Source organism: Erythrolamprus reginae, chromosome 4, assembly GCF_031021105.1.
Source record: "Erythrolamprus reginae isolate rEryReg1 chromosome 4, rEryReg1.hap1, whole genome shotgun sequence".
Classification (NCBI taxonomy): domain Eukaryota; kingdom Metazoa; phylum Chordata; class Lepidosauria; order Squamata; family Dipsadidae; genus Erythrolamprus; species Erythrolamprus reginae.
The window spans coordinates 139,084,177-139,096,375 of NC_091953.1; the positions used below are offsets into that span (position 1 = coordinate 139,084,177).

At 48.0% G+C, this 12,199-nt stretch overlaps 2 protein-coding genes across 2 annotated transcripts in view; one reads left to right on the forward strand and one right to left on the reverse strand.

Annotated features, from left to right (window-relative positions):
* Positions 1-716: 716 nt before the first annotated feature.
* C4H10orf71 (chromosome 4 C10orf71 homolog) lies at positions 717-10,052 on the reverse strand. The gene is made up of 2 exons (XM_070751472.1): positions 10,003-10,052; positions 717-5,335 (listed from the first exon to the last, which is right to left on the reverse strand). Exon 2 carries the CDS (start codon positions 5,195-5,197, stop codon positions 1,076-1,078), a length of 4,122 nt encoding a protein of 1,373 aa, XP_070607573.1. The 5' UTR covers positions 5,198-5,335; positions 10,003-10,052; the 3' UTR covers positions 717-1,075.
* Positions 9,375-12,199, forward strand: part of VSTM4 (V-set and transmembrane domain containing 4) — a 49,343-nt gene continuing 46,518 nt past the window's right edge. The window contains exon 1 of the mRNA XM_070751477.1: positions 9,375-10,240. The gene's annotated coding sequence lies outside the window, so the exon portion shown is untranslated. The remainder of the gene's footprint in view (positions 10,241-12,199) is intronic.

A 12,199-nucleotide genomic window follows, 5' to 3' on the forward strand; every position in this document is an offset into this window, starting at 1 on the left:
TATCTCCACCTTTGGGGAAAATTTAGGCTGGTTGATTATATAAGGAATTTAAACAAGGACAGGTGGAGGAGGGAAGGGGTCACTATCCCCCAGTCTCCTTTCCATCTTGCAAGCTCGCTCCTGGAACTAAACAGTTGCAAAATCTTTAGAGATTTGGGGGAGGAAAAAAAACCAAGGCCCAGGTCACAAGATGGTGATGTGAAGTGGTGAGTTTATGCAATAAAGTCTTTCTTAAAGTGACATAGTAGAATGTGTGGGTTTTATTTGCACAAACTCTATTTTAAGGTGATACGATACGAGCTGCCTTAAAACAGCCAGAAACTGCACAGCTGACCTTTGTGGGTAGTGGGAGGCCTAACCTGTGGCTACTTGTAGCCCCCTCTGCTCTTCTTTCTGAGCTGCAGCTTTCTCGGCAGAGGCTGACCACCCAGTGTCCTCCTGGAGATATAAACCTATAAGGGGGCAGATCACGGCCACTCAGAGCGAGGTAGGGCACTCAGAGGTCAGCTAGACCTATTTTCTCCCCTCACTTTCTTTTTTTAGCAGTTTCACAAATGTGTGTAGCTTTTCTTCCCCCCCCCCCTGTGTTGCCATCATAGTAAGCAATAGAAAACAGAAATGTGAAATGTGAACATATTTCATTTCAAATATATTAATCAAATATAATTCAATCACTCAAGTTTCAGAACCTGATGTTATATTCCAGTTTCTCTTCAAATCATATAAAACCTGATGTCTAAACTCAGAATTATGTTTTTTGATTATGAATAACTCCACCATGAGGTATGAATTCAGGTGGCTCCGAACCAACCCTCAGGTGGTCAGCTTGGAGTATTTCTGTGTTGTCGTATCAAATGGACAGGAGGGTCATTAATACATTAGAACTGTTCAGAGTAAACAAATCAAGTGAATTGGCATGAATATATTTTCCTACCCTACACCTGATCTTGGCAAAAAGGCAAAAAGAAGTGGTGTTGTTTTGTTATCATGGCTGTGCAAGTGGAAATCCTCACCGTTTGTGCTTCCAGGGATGCCTAGTGATTCTTCTAACACAAGAGCAAACACCAAGAGACCCTCACGAGAGGCCTTCAACCGCAGACTCTTCAGCCGAGCCCATCGACACGTCCTCTGTAGCGGCAGAGGTGCTCACATCCTTTTCAAAGTTTGAGGGGGATCCATCAGCTTTTGGGCTGTGAACATCCAGCAGAGCTGACTCTGGGCCAGGTGGGCCCTCCAAAGGCCCCAGAGAGACGGCCCCTGCTGGCTGCTCTGAAACCGGCCCCGAGGCCTTCAAGGCAAACGTTTCGGGAAGCTGCGTTGATGACAGGAGGGCTGGGACAGAAGCCACTCTGGGTGGGAGAGTGCTGGGACCCCCCCAGGCGCAAGGAGGAAAGGACATTTCTGAAGACGGGGTTTGAGACCAGCTCCTTTGAGAGGAAGGAGCGGGCACTTGGACATATCGACCACTTTCTGGGTCATAAAACATCTTCAGACGGAGGGGCAAATCTACGATGAAGAACTCCCCGGAATCTGGGTCCTGGAGCAGCTTCCGCTGAGTGGTGGGCAAGGATGGGGTGGGGCTCATGGAGGGCAAAGGCTGAGGCTTCATCGGGTCATATTTTGGGGCAGACAAGGGAGAATCGGGGCAGGCGAGAGACCACAGGGCTGAAGCGTCTTCACTCTGGGCGAAAGTTTCATCCTGGACCTTTTTCTGCTGAGCTTCCATCTTCTTCCTCCTGCTGGCCAGTTTCTTTGCCCTCCGCAAGGCCTTCTCTGTCTTGGGCGGCACCGTTGGGGGCTTGGCTGCCGTCCTCCCCATTTGACTCACCAGCTGGAGTCTTTCGTTCGCCCCCAAAGGACTGCCGGCATCTCCAGGGAGCTGAGCCGCTGGTTCTGGATCGAACGTGGGCGTTATGGGGAGCCTGCCTAGACTTCCTGTTGCTTTGCATAATGGATAGTGTGCGGCCTTTTCAGCCTCCATGATGTTGACGTTTGCAGTGGTAGCTGACAAGGGACCCGTGGGAACTGATGGCCCCACAGAATCTGACCTCGGACTCTGTAGGGCAGAACCTGCTGAATTACTCAACGGAGATGACGCATATCCGAAGGCCTCACTAGACACGGGAGAAGAAGGATGATCCTCTGCTACTGTGGAGGACCTTCCCTCTTGACTTATTATCTTTTTAACGCAAGGGCCACCCCTGTGTCTCGTTAAGGCCTGGTTCTTCGTATCATGCATCCTTTCTCTTACAGGGGACCTTTCCTCACTGTGTCTCAGCTCACTTTCAAAGCCTAGATTTGGCTGAACAGCGGAACTGGACCTCAGTTTTCTAATTCTGACCTTCTCTTTGGAAATAGCTAATTTCTCAGGGCTTTTTAATTCTTTCTCTGGCAACACTGAAAAACCACCCGTCTCTTCAGAGTCTGCTGTCACTGGCAAGTGAGCTAATCCTTCACTAAAGCTGCAGTTTGTTGTTAGGCTACTTTTGTCAGCCACTTGAGAGCCCCCATCGTTCCCCCCTTGGAGAGACCCCCACCCGTCCTCCTCAGCGTTCCTGGGGTTCTCCTGGGGGACCGGAGTGGCACCTTCACAGGACAAAGACCGGAGCAGAGGCAGCTTGATGGCTCTAGTCACAGGGGGCGACTTGAACGTGTTGTCTTTAATCATGAACAAAGTGGGCTTCAGCACGCTCGATAGAGTTGGCGTGAGGGGCTCTCCTGGCTTGCTCTGGGGTTCGCGGTCTTCCTTCTCCTTCAACACAGCCACATTCTCCTTCCCTCTCTTCCCCTGGTCGGTTTCATCCACGGCTTCGTTTTCCTCTTCCTCCTTGCTGCTCTCCTCTTCTTCTTCTCTCCCGTCGACGTGGTCTTTCCCCCTCCGGCTCTCCTGGAGACAGGCCTTCTGGAAAAGCTGCATGAGGGAACTGGGGCCCTCGTGAAACGGCTGCTGAGAAGGACTCCTTTTGCCCTTGTGGTCACTTCCGGCTGAGCAGCAGGTTCCTCGGTCGCTTGTGTTTTCTTCAGCTGGATAAAACAAATTTCTAGAAGCTTCATCGACACCTTGACCCGAAGGGACTTTTTTATGGTTATGTTCCTGCAAGGCCTCCTGCTGCACCACGTCTGTCGGGTGAGGTTTGGGTGAAGGAGTAGGTTGGACTTTACTCTTCTGTTCATGCGCAGAGACCATCTCAATGTCCTCTGTGTAAATGGAACCACTTTGCCGCGAATGATTCTTATTTTGGTACTTTAAAATTCCTGCCCTTGACTTGGATAAGCTCAACAGAACACCATCGCTGATAAAATTCTCATTCAAACTGGCGAAATTGTCCTTTTCCTGAATGTAGTCCATTTGTTCGAATATATTAACTTTATCAGCGCCACCAAGTATTTCCTTACTGCTCTCCTCCAACACGTGGGCTGCCACCACCGTTGCTTTCAGGTGCTCCTTCACCTTGCTCTTCTCCTCCAGGGCCCTCAGGAGAGGAGAGGGGCTGTACGTGCTTTTCACACGCTTTCGGATGTCCTTCAGGTTAAACAGCAAACGTGGCGCCTTGGACTTGTAGTCGTTCTGAGAGTAAAACGCCCGCTCCTCGGCTTCTCTGCCTGCTCCGGCTTCCAATAGGAATGGCGTCACCACCAGAAGCCGGTTCCCTGGTGACGGCCCTTCATTCTTTGGCTCCAGGGGTGGAACCGGAGTAAGCAGGGCCGAGAGGCTGAAGGGAGGATCGGACAAGATCACTCGCGACTCGGGGGCAGCTGTCCCGACCAAACGGGCGACCTCGGGTGATTTTCGGTATGGGGAATCTTTGATTTCTAACCCTTTGGCCGCTCTGACTTCCGCCAGTTTCATTCTGCTAAGCGTGGTCTTTTGTTTCCTCCAGGGGGGTGGGCTGCCACATTCTACCCGAAGTGCAAATTCTGGCTTGGTGGTTTTCTCTGCCAGTTCAGTCACGTGTGGCATCGGGGCCGCCTGCGTATCCGTGGAGTGGAATAATGCTTCTGGGGGGAGAGAGATTTGGGGGAAAGGCGACGACGGTGGGACTGGTGCCCTGGGCATTGGAACTGAGGAGGGGGAGATTCTTGACAGGAAAAGCCTGCTGGATGTCAGGGAGGTTGGGGAAGAACTCTCGTCCACAGGGGCCAGTCCCTGGGGCAACCGCTGTTGGGCCGCTGTACGCTTTGCATCGGCCGGTGAAGGAAAATACACCTCTGCCAGAGGCACCGAAGAGAGGGAGGCTTTGGAGAGAGACTTTGGTGAAGGGTCATCGGAGAAGCTTCCTCCTAACACGAAGGCACCTATGGGTCTCGGCTCAGAAATGCAAGTCTTCTTGAAGAAAGGGGTCTCCTCGAAGTAGCCGAGGCTGCCATCCATGGGGGGCATCGTCTCTCCCATTCCAATTACTTTTTTATGGTAGGCATTCCACGACTCGAAAGCGCTGTTTTCGCTGTGGAGGAAGCTGCCCTTGCAGACTTCTTCTCTCGCTCTCCCGCTTCTGGTCCTCACCGTCCTGCTAGAGATGCTGAACCTGGGCGTGTCCGAAACGTTTGCCTGAGAGACGGGCAGGCCCTGATAGACGAGGTCTATGTGGCCGTATCCTTTGCGCTTATCGCTCGGACACGGGTCGGGGAGTCCAGAGATCCCCGGTTGGATGTTTAAAATCCTTTTGTCCCTCCAGAAAGCCACGTCGTCTCCACATATTAATGGGCTTTCTGTCAAACTGCCGTCGCCCGGCTGCCTGGCGATCAGGAGCGAGACCTGACTGTCGACCTTGTCGAAGGTCTTTATCAAAGAAGACACTTTTGAGATGTGTGTGCAGTTGTGCAGATCAGGCAGCGGCAAGTCCAGTCTCCTTCTTATGCTCGGGTTGACGATAGAATAGTTTTTATCTTCGTGAGTTTTAGAGAGTAGGAATGTGGCGTGCTCCTTCCTGGAGAGCTGCTTGTGGAAGCCGGTGTTCTTGCGGAGGGCGTAGTTCCAGGGGCCGGGGAAGAGCTTGCCGGAGAACTGGTGGGCGATGCCGGGTGGCCCCACAGCAGGATCCGCCTCTGCAAAAGGCGCCTGGAGCTGCTCAGCCACGCAGAGGCTTTTGAAAGCTCGGTCGGTCAGGCTGCAGACCTCTCTGTCGGTGTCGTCCAGCAGACTCCCAAGGCTGGAGGAGTCGCTCTGTCCATCCGCTTGCTTCCTATTCCCCTGCATGGTCCATGGGGGTCAGGCATGAAATGGGGGGCTGGCTTTGGGGACTACGGCTTCTCAGGCATGGTTCACAACGTGGGCTTAACTTTTCTCCTTCGATGTTCTGCAATTTTATATTCATTTCTCATAAGGCAGCACAGCCTGCAAATTGAACACATATAAGTTTACATTATTGTATTATAATTCCATTCAATTCTGTTTCATTTTCCATTGGTCCACAATTTAACCTGATATTCTAGAATTACTTGGTATTTAAAATCGTCATACATGAGATATATTCAAAATAGCTTTGAACCACTAGAATAGCCCCCCCATAATCATAATTAAGAAATAAATATTATTTACTTCTTTATTGTATTTTGATTGATTTGATTTGATTTATTTATTTGATTTATAAGCTGACCAGCTCCTTCCGGACTCTGGGCAGCGAGAGTTCCTTGGTGGAGCAAAGACCTGGTGTTACTTTTGACATCCCAATGAGTTGGTTACAGAGGTACATTGCACATAGATGATTACGGCCATCCTTTATTGAAATTGTAATACCAAAATTACATTCACACATAAGAAGTCAGTGCGTGCATAATTTTTATAATTTATTTCTTTCGCTTTCCTCTTGCTATTGTTCTTTCCTTTGTTCTATTTTATAAGGGCAAAACTCACGAACGAAGCCACCAGACTGCTGACATGGGACGCATTGCAAATCTCCGTTATCTCCTTTAATATTTAATGTGGTGCTGGGCCCCCTGCAGTGTTTAATAAGACGAACGGGTGATGCCCAGGAAAAGCCCAGGCCTGAACCGGAATACAAATGGCCCCCGTGTGCGTGCGACGCTTGGGCGCTTCTTAAAGGGATTAATAAAAACTTTATGTTGATTGAAAGTGTGCACTTATATGGCAAAGATAGACAAAAACCAAACATTATGCCCATTGGCAATAAGGTTCCTAAATATGTGCATTTTGTGTTTGTTTCTTGTTCAAAATCTATTAAATAATTATTATAATTCCTATTAATTATAATCTTACAAGCTGTAAACCATTTAAACTATATTGACCTGATGAAAGGAGACATCAAGAGATAGATGAAGATGCACCTATGCTTACAGGATAGGAAATAATAAAATATATGTCTGCATCTATATCGATTTTATTTGTTAATCACATAGATATGGTCACCTACCTCACAAAAAGTGACTCTGAGTGACTTTAATAAAGGGACAAATATCAATCATTCATTATAAAAATATTTTCAGAACATTCCCACTTGAATGTTTTTAGCTGACTGGCAAATTAACGATTATTTTCAATGGAAAGAGCAAAAGCAAAGACTTCGCTTTCCCGAATAGCTTTGGCTTCAACTCCAGGAAGGATGGAAACGCTGACTGGGAGTTGAAGTCCACAAGTCCCCAGGTCGGCCTGGCTCGGACACCCGCCCGGCCTGAGCAGTGGCTGGATGAGCTTTCCGGGTGGTCAGCTCAGCCTTTCAATGGGTTGCAGGGCAATGGAGGGTGCAGAGAGAAATGGCTGTTGTCACGTTTCAACATTGTATAGGCTCCCTTTGTGTGACATTTGTCTTTATTAGGAATAATCAATAATTGCTGATCTATTAATTTTTGCAGTTCATCATTTCTGTCCATGTTGTGTTCATTCTCATTCTCGTCCTTCCCCCATTAGTTTCGTGTCCCCCTTCTTCCTCTTGGACTTGCTTCCCGTTATTTCAAAATACAGTACTTGTTTTTTAAAATTTTATTTTTTTTATATTTAATTTTTAAATTTCCCAGCTTTACTTCACATTTGCCAACTGCAACTAAGGGTGAAGTAGATGTTGCGTTATTTAGCCTGTTTGCTAAAATTCCTAATTATACTGCAAATCATTCCAGGTCTTGAACAACTTGAACCTATGTGGACTTCAGCTGCCAGAATTCTTCCATGAGCATGACTGAGGAATTCTGGGAGTTGAAGTCCACACATCATCCAGTTGCCCAGACTGAGAACTGCTGGTCCAGGAAAATACATTTACTGGATTCATCTCCTCCTCCTCCTATGACGTAGTAATGCTTTTGTTTACTTTCATGTGTTGATGGACACTTACAGTACTAAAACTCCAGTAACTGCATTACCCTGTTTCTCCATATTTTCAAAATATTTTTCTTTTAAACAGAGATTATTTAATTGTTAATTGGTTTATCAAAGCAATTTAATCAGTATTGTTCTTTTCCGGTCATCTATCTATCTATCATCTGCCAAATACCACTCAAGCATCATCACAAAATCTCCAGAACCATAAAGCTTACAGACTTGAAACTTGGCACAAATGTTTCTCGTGGCTTCCAGGTGCTCGCTAAGAAAGGACTTTTCAAAATGGCCATCAGTGCACTAGTTATTTCGTATATTATTATTAACATGCTCTGATGCGGAGGAGTTAAACGTTCTACTCCCCCTCCCCACCTGAAAAGAATTCTGTTCCAACTGCCAGTGTGACTCATCCAGCCTGCGGGCTGGGAATTTAGCCGTTCTAGTCCAGGCTATGGAGTTCAGTTTCATAGCGAAGCACGGGTACCCAGCTACTAGTTATACAGATGTGCTTACTAACCACTGTTCTTTTACTTATATCATTCCTTTTATTAATCTGTTCATATCTTATTTTTCCTGTGACGATATTAGCATTGAAGGAACTCGCTGCCATTCTAACACTTTTCAGTGGTTTTAATATTTCTTGCAATCATATAGCACATTTACCAGGATTTAATACACTATTGAAATCATCTGCCATTACCATTCCTGGCTGTTTTTATTTCCTTAATCAGGTTAATTAAAAGTTGGTGATAGATCTCGTGCATAAAGTGATAGCGTTGCTGTAACAGGAGAATAATCTGTAACTGTTACTTATAAAACATATTTATTGGATACTGCAGAGAATGTTTCACAAGAAACGACTTTTCTTGCTACAGGAAATGGGATGGGAATGTGAATGCTTGCGTGTGCCTCCCCCCCCCCCCCCGTTCCTACATTTCACTCTGAATTCAAGGGGGCAGCCCAAAGGGGGGAGTTTCCACGTGTCTCCTCTTGACTACAGGATATAAAGACAGTTTGGGTGGAGGGGGGAGGGGGCTTTTGTGCAGGAGACATAAAACTTGATTCTCCCAGGACCTTCTCCCCTTAAGGAATCTGGTTCAGACTAATATGTACATCTCTTAATGTTTTCATTTAAAAGCATTTCAAAAAATATTTTTCAAAACAATACCCTGCAATTCTGTTTATTCCAACTTTGAAAGTAACTTATAACAATAAAAATGCAAAGTATTTTTTAAAAACCAAAAGTAATGCAGATAAATGAATCATTAAAATAATCAGCACTTAAAAGCTTGGCCTAAAATATATAGAGCAATTCTGGATAAGTAGGAGTGGGGCTTTCTCCATGGGGGGGGGGGAGAGCAGCCCCTTCCTAGACTTGAGAGTGAGGTGGGAGAAGGAAGGCCCATCTCTGTGGAAGGTAAACTTCGGACAAACAGCTGGTGATTTACTGTATTTTTCAAAGTATAAGATGCACCTTATTTTGGTGGGAGGAAAATAGGGGGAAAAGAATCTGCCCACCAGGTGTCCAGTTGGCCAGTGTCCTCAGTCTGGTCAGCTTCAGACCATTATTTGATCCCCTGGTTAAGGGCTTTAAAAAAACCTTTATTCTGAGGGAGTAACAATAAAAGAGCTTGCAAGCCAGTAAGAGCTGGGAACATCATTAGCAGCTGGAAAGAGACATTCGGAGCAAGTGGAGCAATGGGGGGAAACCCTGCAAAGACTTGGGGCTTTCTTCTTCGCAGAGAGAAACAATGGAAGAGCTGGGAAGATCGTTAGCAGCCGGTTAGGGGTCTGGGGGAGGGAGGGAAGCTACATTCAGAGCCTAAGCCGGACCAAATCACCAGCCTCTTTAAGGGAGGAAAAGGGCGCTTCTTCTACTCTGAGAAATACGGCAACCAGGGAGGCCCCCAGCGAGAGAGGCTTTCCCACCTGAGCCCTCTTTAGGGGACAAGGCCAGCGCCTTACGTTGGCCAAGCAGGAGTTGGTACCCAAGGCCAATCTTGGGTTGCAGGCCTTCTACCACCCCTGTTTCTGTAAAGGCACCACGGTGCAGACACCTTCGAACTCAGCGCCAGCAGAGGATCCAGGGAGACTCCCAAAGTTCTGGAGTTTTTCCGGGCAACTGCAGCCCCGTCCAGGACAAACATCGTCTCAGACCCCCGGAGGGCCGCAGCCTCAAACTCAATTTAATTGGGCTCCCTCAATTATCTCCGCTTGCTGAGATCGTGGAGCGATATTTCAAGGCCTTGTCGGTGATCTTTAGAGTTGGGCAGCAGGGGGCAGCAGAACTCAGCCGTCCTGAGCCCGCATTGATGGCTTCACCCTCCCCGTCCTGAACCGCCTCCCAAGGAAGCTCCTGGCTGTGTTACGGACCACAGAGGAAGACCATGACGTGGGCCTTGAACAGCGGACCCCTGGCACCAGGAGGGGCCAGAACTCTTGCAAAAGGGGGACTCGGCCGGAAACACAGCGAGGCCCTGAAGGCTGCTGAGAAGAAGAACCACCTCTTTCCCCCTGCGAGCTGTCCTCCTCCACACGGTCACTTTATCCTGAACAAAACCTCCCTTGAACTTGGCCCAGAGACATCTGGATGTACCTGGATCTAAGAGGTCTCCCCGTTCTCAGAGTCAGTTTGCGCCAAAACACTTCGCACGTGTTTTTAATTACCGTGTTTTTCAGAGTATAAGTCGCACCTTCGTTTTTGGAGAGGAAAATAGGGAAAAGAATCTGCTTACCAGATATTCATCTGGCTAACATCTGGTCAGTTTCAGCACATTATTTTAGCCTCTGGTTAAAAAACCTTAGTAGCAATCAAAGAGCTTGCAAGCAGTAAGAGCTGGGAACTTCATTAGCACCTGGTTAGGGCTGGAAGGAAACTTATTCAGAGCAAGTAGAGCAACGAGAAAAACCCTGCAAAGACTTGGGGCTTGGAAAACATTATTCTCAGAGAGTGACAATCAAACAGCCTGCAAGGTAAGAACTGGGAAGATCGTTAGCACCTAGTTAGATTGTTCGGATGGAAAACACCATTTTTGGGTGTTTGGGGCTTTCAGGGAGCCTCGGGGGGGGATGGGGGAGGGCATTTTTACCCTCCCCAGCTCCAGGGAAGCCTTTGGAGTCTGAAGCGGGTGAAACATCAGAAGTTGGGAAACAGGCCGTTTCTGGCCTCCAGAGGGCCTCCGGGGGTGGGGGAAGCTGTTTTCGCCCTCCCCAGGCATTGAATTATGGGTGTGGGCACTCGTGCATGTGCGATGGCATGCGAGCATGCTCTTTCGGCACCTGAGGAAAAAAAGGTTCACTTAGCCGACTGTTGGGAGAACCTGCCTGTTACCTATCAATGGAGAACTTGTCCTGTTTGTATCCAGGTGGCCCTCACCTGTTGTGTTAACAGACCCTGTGGGGGGGGTTTGATCTTCTCGTATTCCGACTGCCCCTTTGAGAGGCTCACCAGGAAGGAGGAGTGGGGGTCCTTTGGGAGGGAAAGGCTTTCCAGGCTACATATTTCATCGTGTTCTGTAGATCCTTTCAGCCTGCAGCGGAATAAACACAAAAGAGGAAGAGGCGGAAGTTGTAGGAAATGAGTAGTGTCGGGCGAAACCAACAAAGTTCGAGTTTGGGTTTGGCACCCGAATTTTTATAAAAGTTCGGGTTTGGCACCCAAACTCGAACCCGAACTTTTGCCGAACTTTTGAGTTTGGCGCTTCCTGGCGCTCTCCCGAACCCAAACCCAAACTTTTGCCGAACTTTTGCAAAAATTTGGGTTCGGGTTCGGTATATTGAACCGTGCAAAGTTTGGTATAAACCCGAACTTTGCAGGTTCCGTTCGCCCAACACTAGAAATGAGGCTTGTTATGAAACCTGTGGGAGCGGGTGAATGGTAGAGGCCGGCAGAAGCGGATTCCGAAGAACGGCTCTTCGTCTGGCAACACCTGGCGACCCTGCAGCAAAGGCTGCGTCTAAAGTCCGGCCCTTTGATAGGCAGCTGCCGGGCAGCCTAGCCAATCAGCAGTCAGCATTTTCCCTGCAGAATGGAGGACCTGATTTCAGCCTGAGACTTTGACAGCCCAGCGGGGGTCCCCAGTTGCCGCCTCTAGCGGTGCGATGCGTGCACAGCTCTGGGTGAGTGCATGAATGTCCCGGGGAGGTTTTGCTTCTGTGGATGCGCAGGAAGAAAAACCTTGTGAGAGGATGTGTGTGTGTGTGTGACAGAAGAGGTCGTGACAGCTGTCAGCCTTAATAGCTTCAAGGCAGGATTAGACAGATTCAGGGATGCCAAGTGTATCGTAAGTGGTGATTGATAAGGGATGTCCAAGTGCCGCCTCTCTATTGGTTGAAGCAGGCAGGGTTCCCTTGGGTCCCATTTGTTGGGAGTCCAGGGAAAGGGCGGGTCTTGCCTTAGGTCCCATTTGTTGGGGGTCCAAGGAAAGGGCGGGTCAAGATCCCCAGGGACAATTGGAGGGCCACTGTGGGACACAGAATGCTGGACTCGAGGGGCTTTGGCCCCATTCAGCAGGGCTCTTCATATGTTCTTATGTTCTTATAGAATAGAATAGAGTATAGAATAGACTTCTTTATTGGCCAGTGTGATTGGACACACAAGGGATTTGTCTTTGGTGCAGATGCTCTCAGTGTCCATAAAGAAAAATATACATTTGTCAAGAATCAGGAGGCACAAGACTTAAGGTTTGTCGTAGGGGTCAAATAAGCAATCAACGGACAATCAGTATATAAAGCATAAGGATACAAGCAAGAAGTCACAGCCACACAGTCCTAAGTGGGAGGAAATGGCTGAAAGAGGAAGGATGGGGAGACTAATAGTAACCTATACTTAACTAGCGGTATATTTGCGTAGACATCTGAAATGTTTGCCTTTCGTATCCTTCAGGTGCAGATGTTTCTTTGGAAGCAGCTGTTTGCACCTGGTTCTGCCCC

Bases quoted from the DNA above. Each gene is read 5' to 3' on its own strand.
- C4H10orf71 (XM_070751472.1), bottom strand. From the start codon at position 5,197: ATGCAGGGGAATAGGAAGCAAGCGGATGGACAGAGCGACTCCTCCAGC.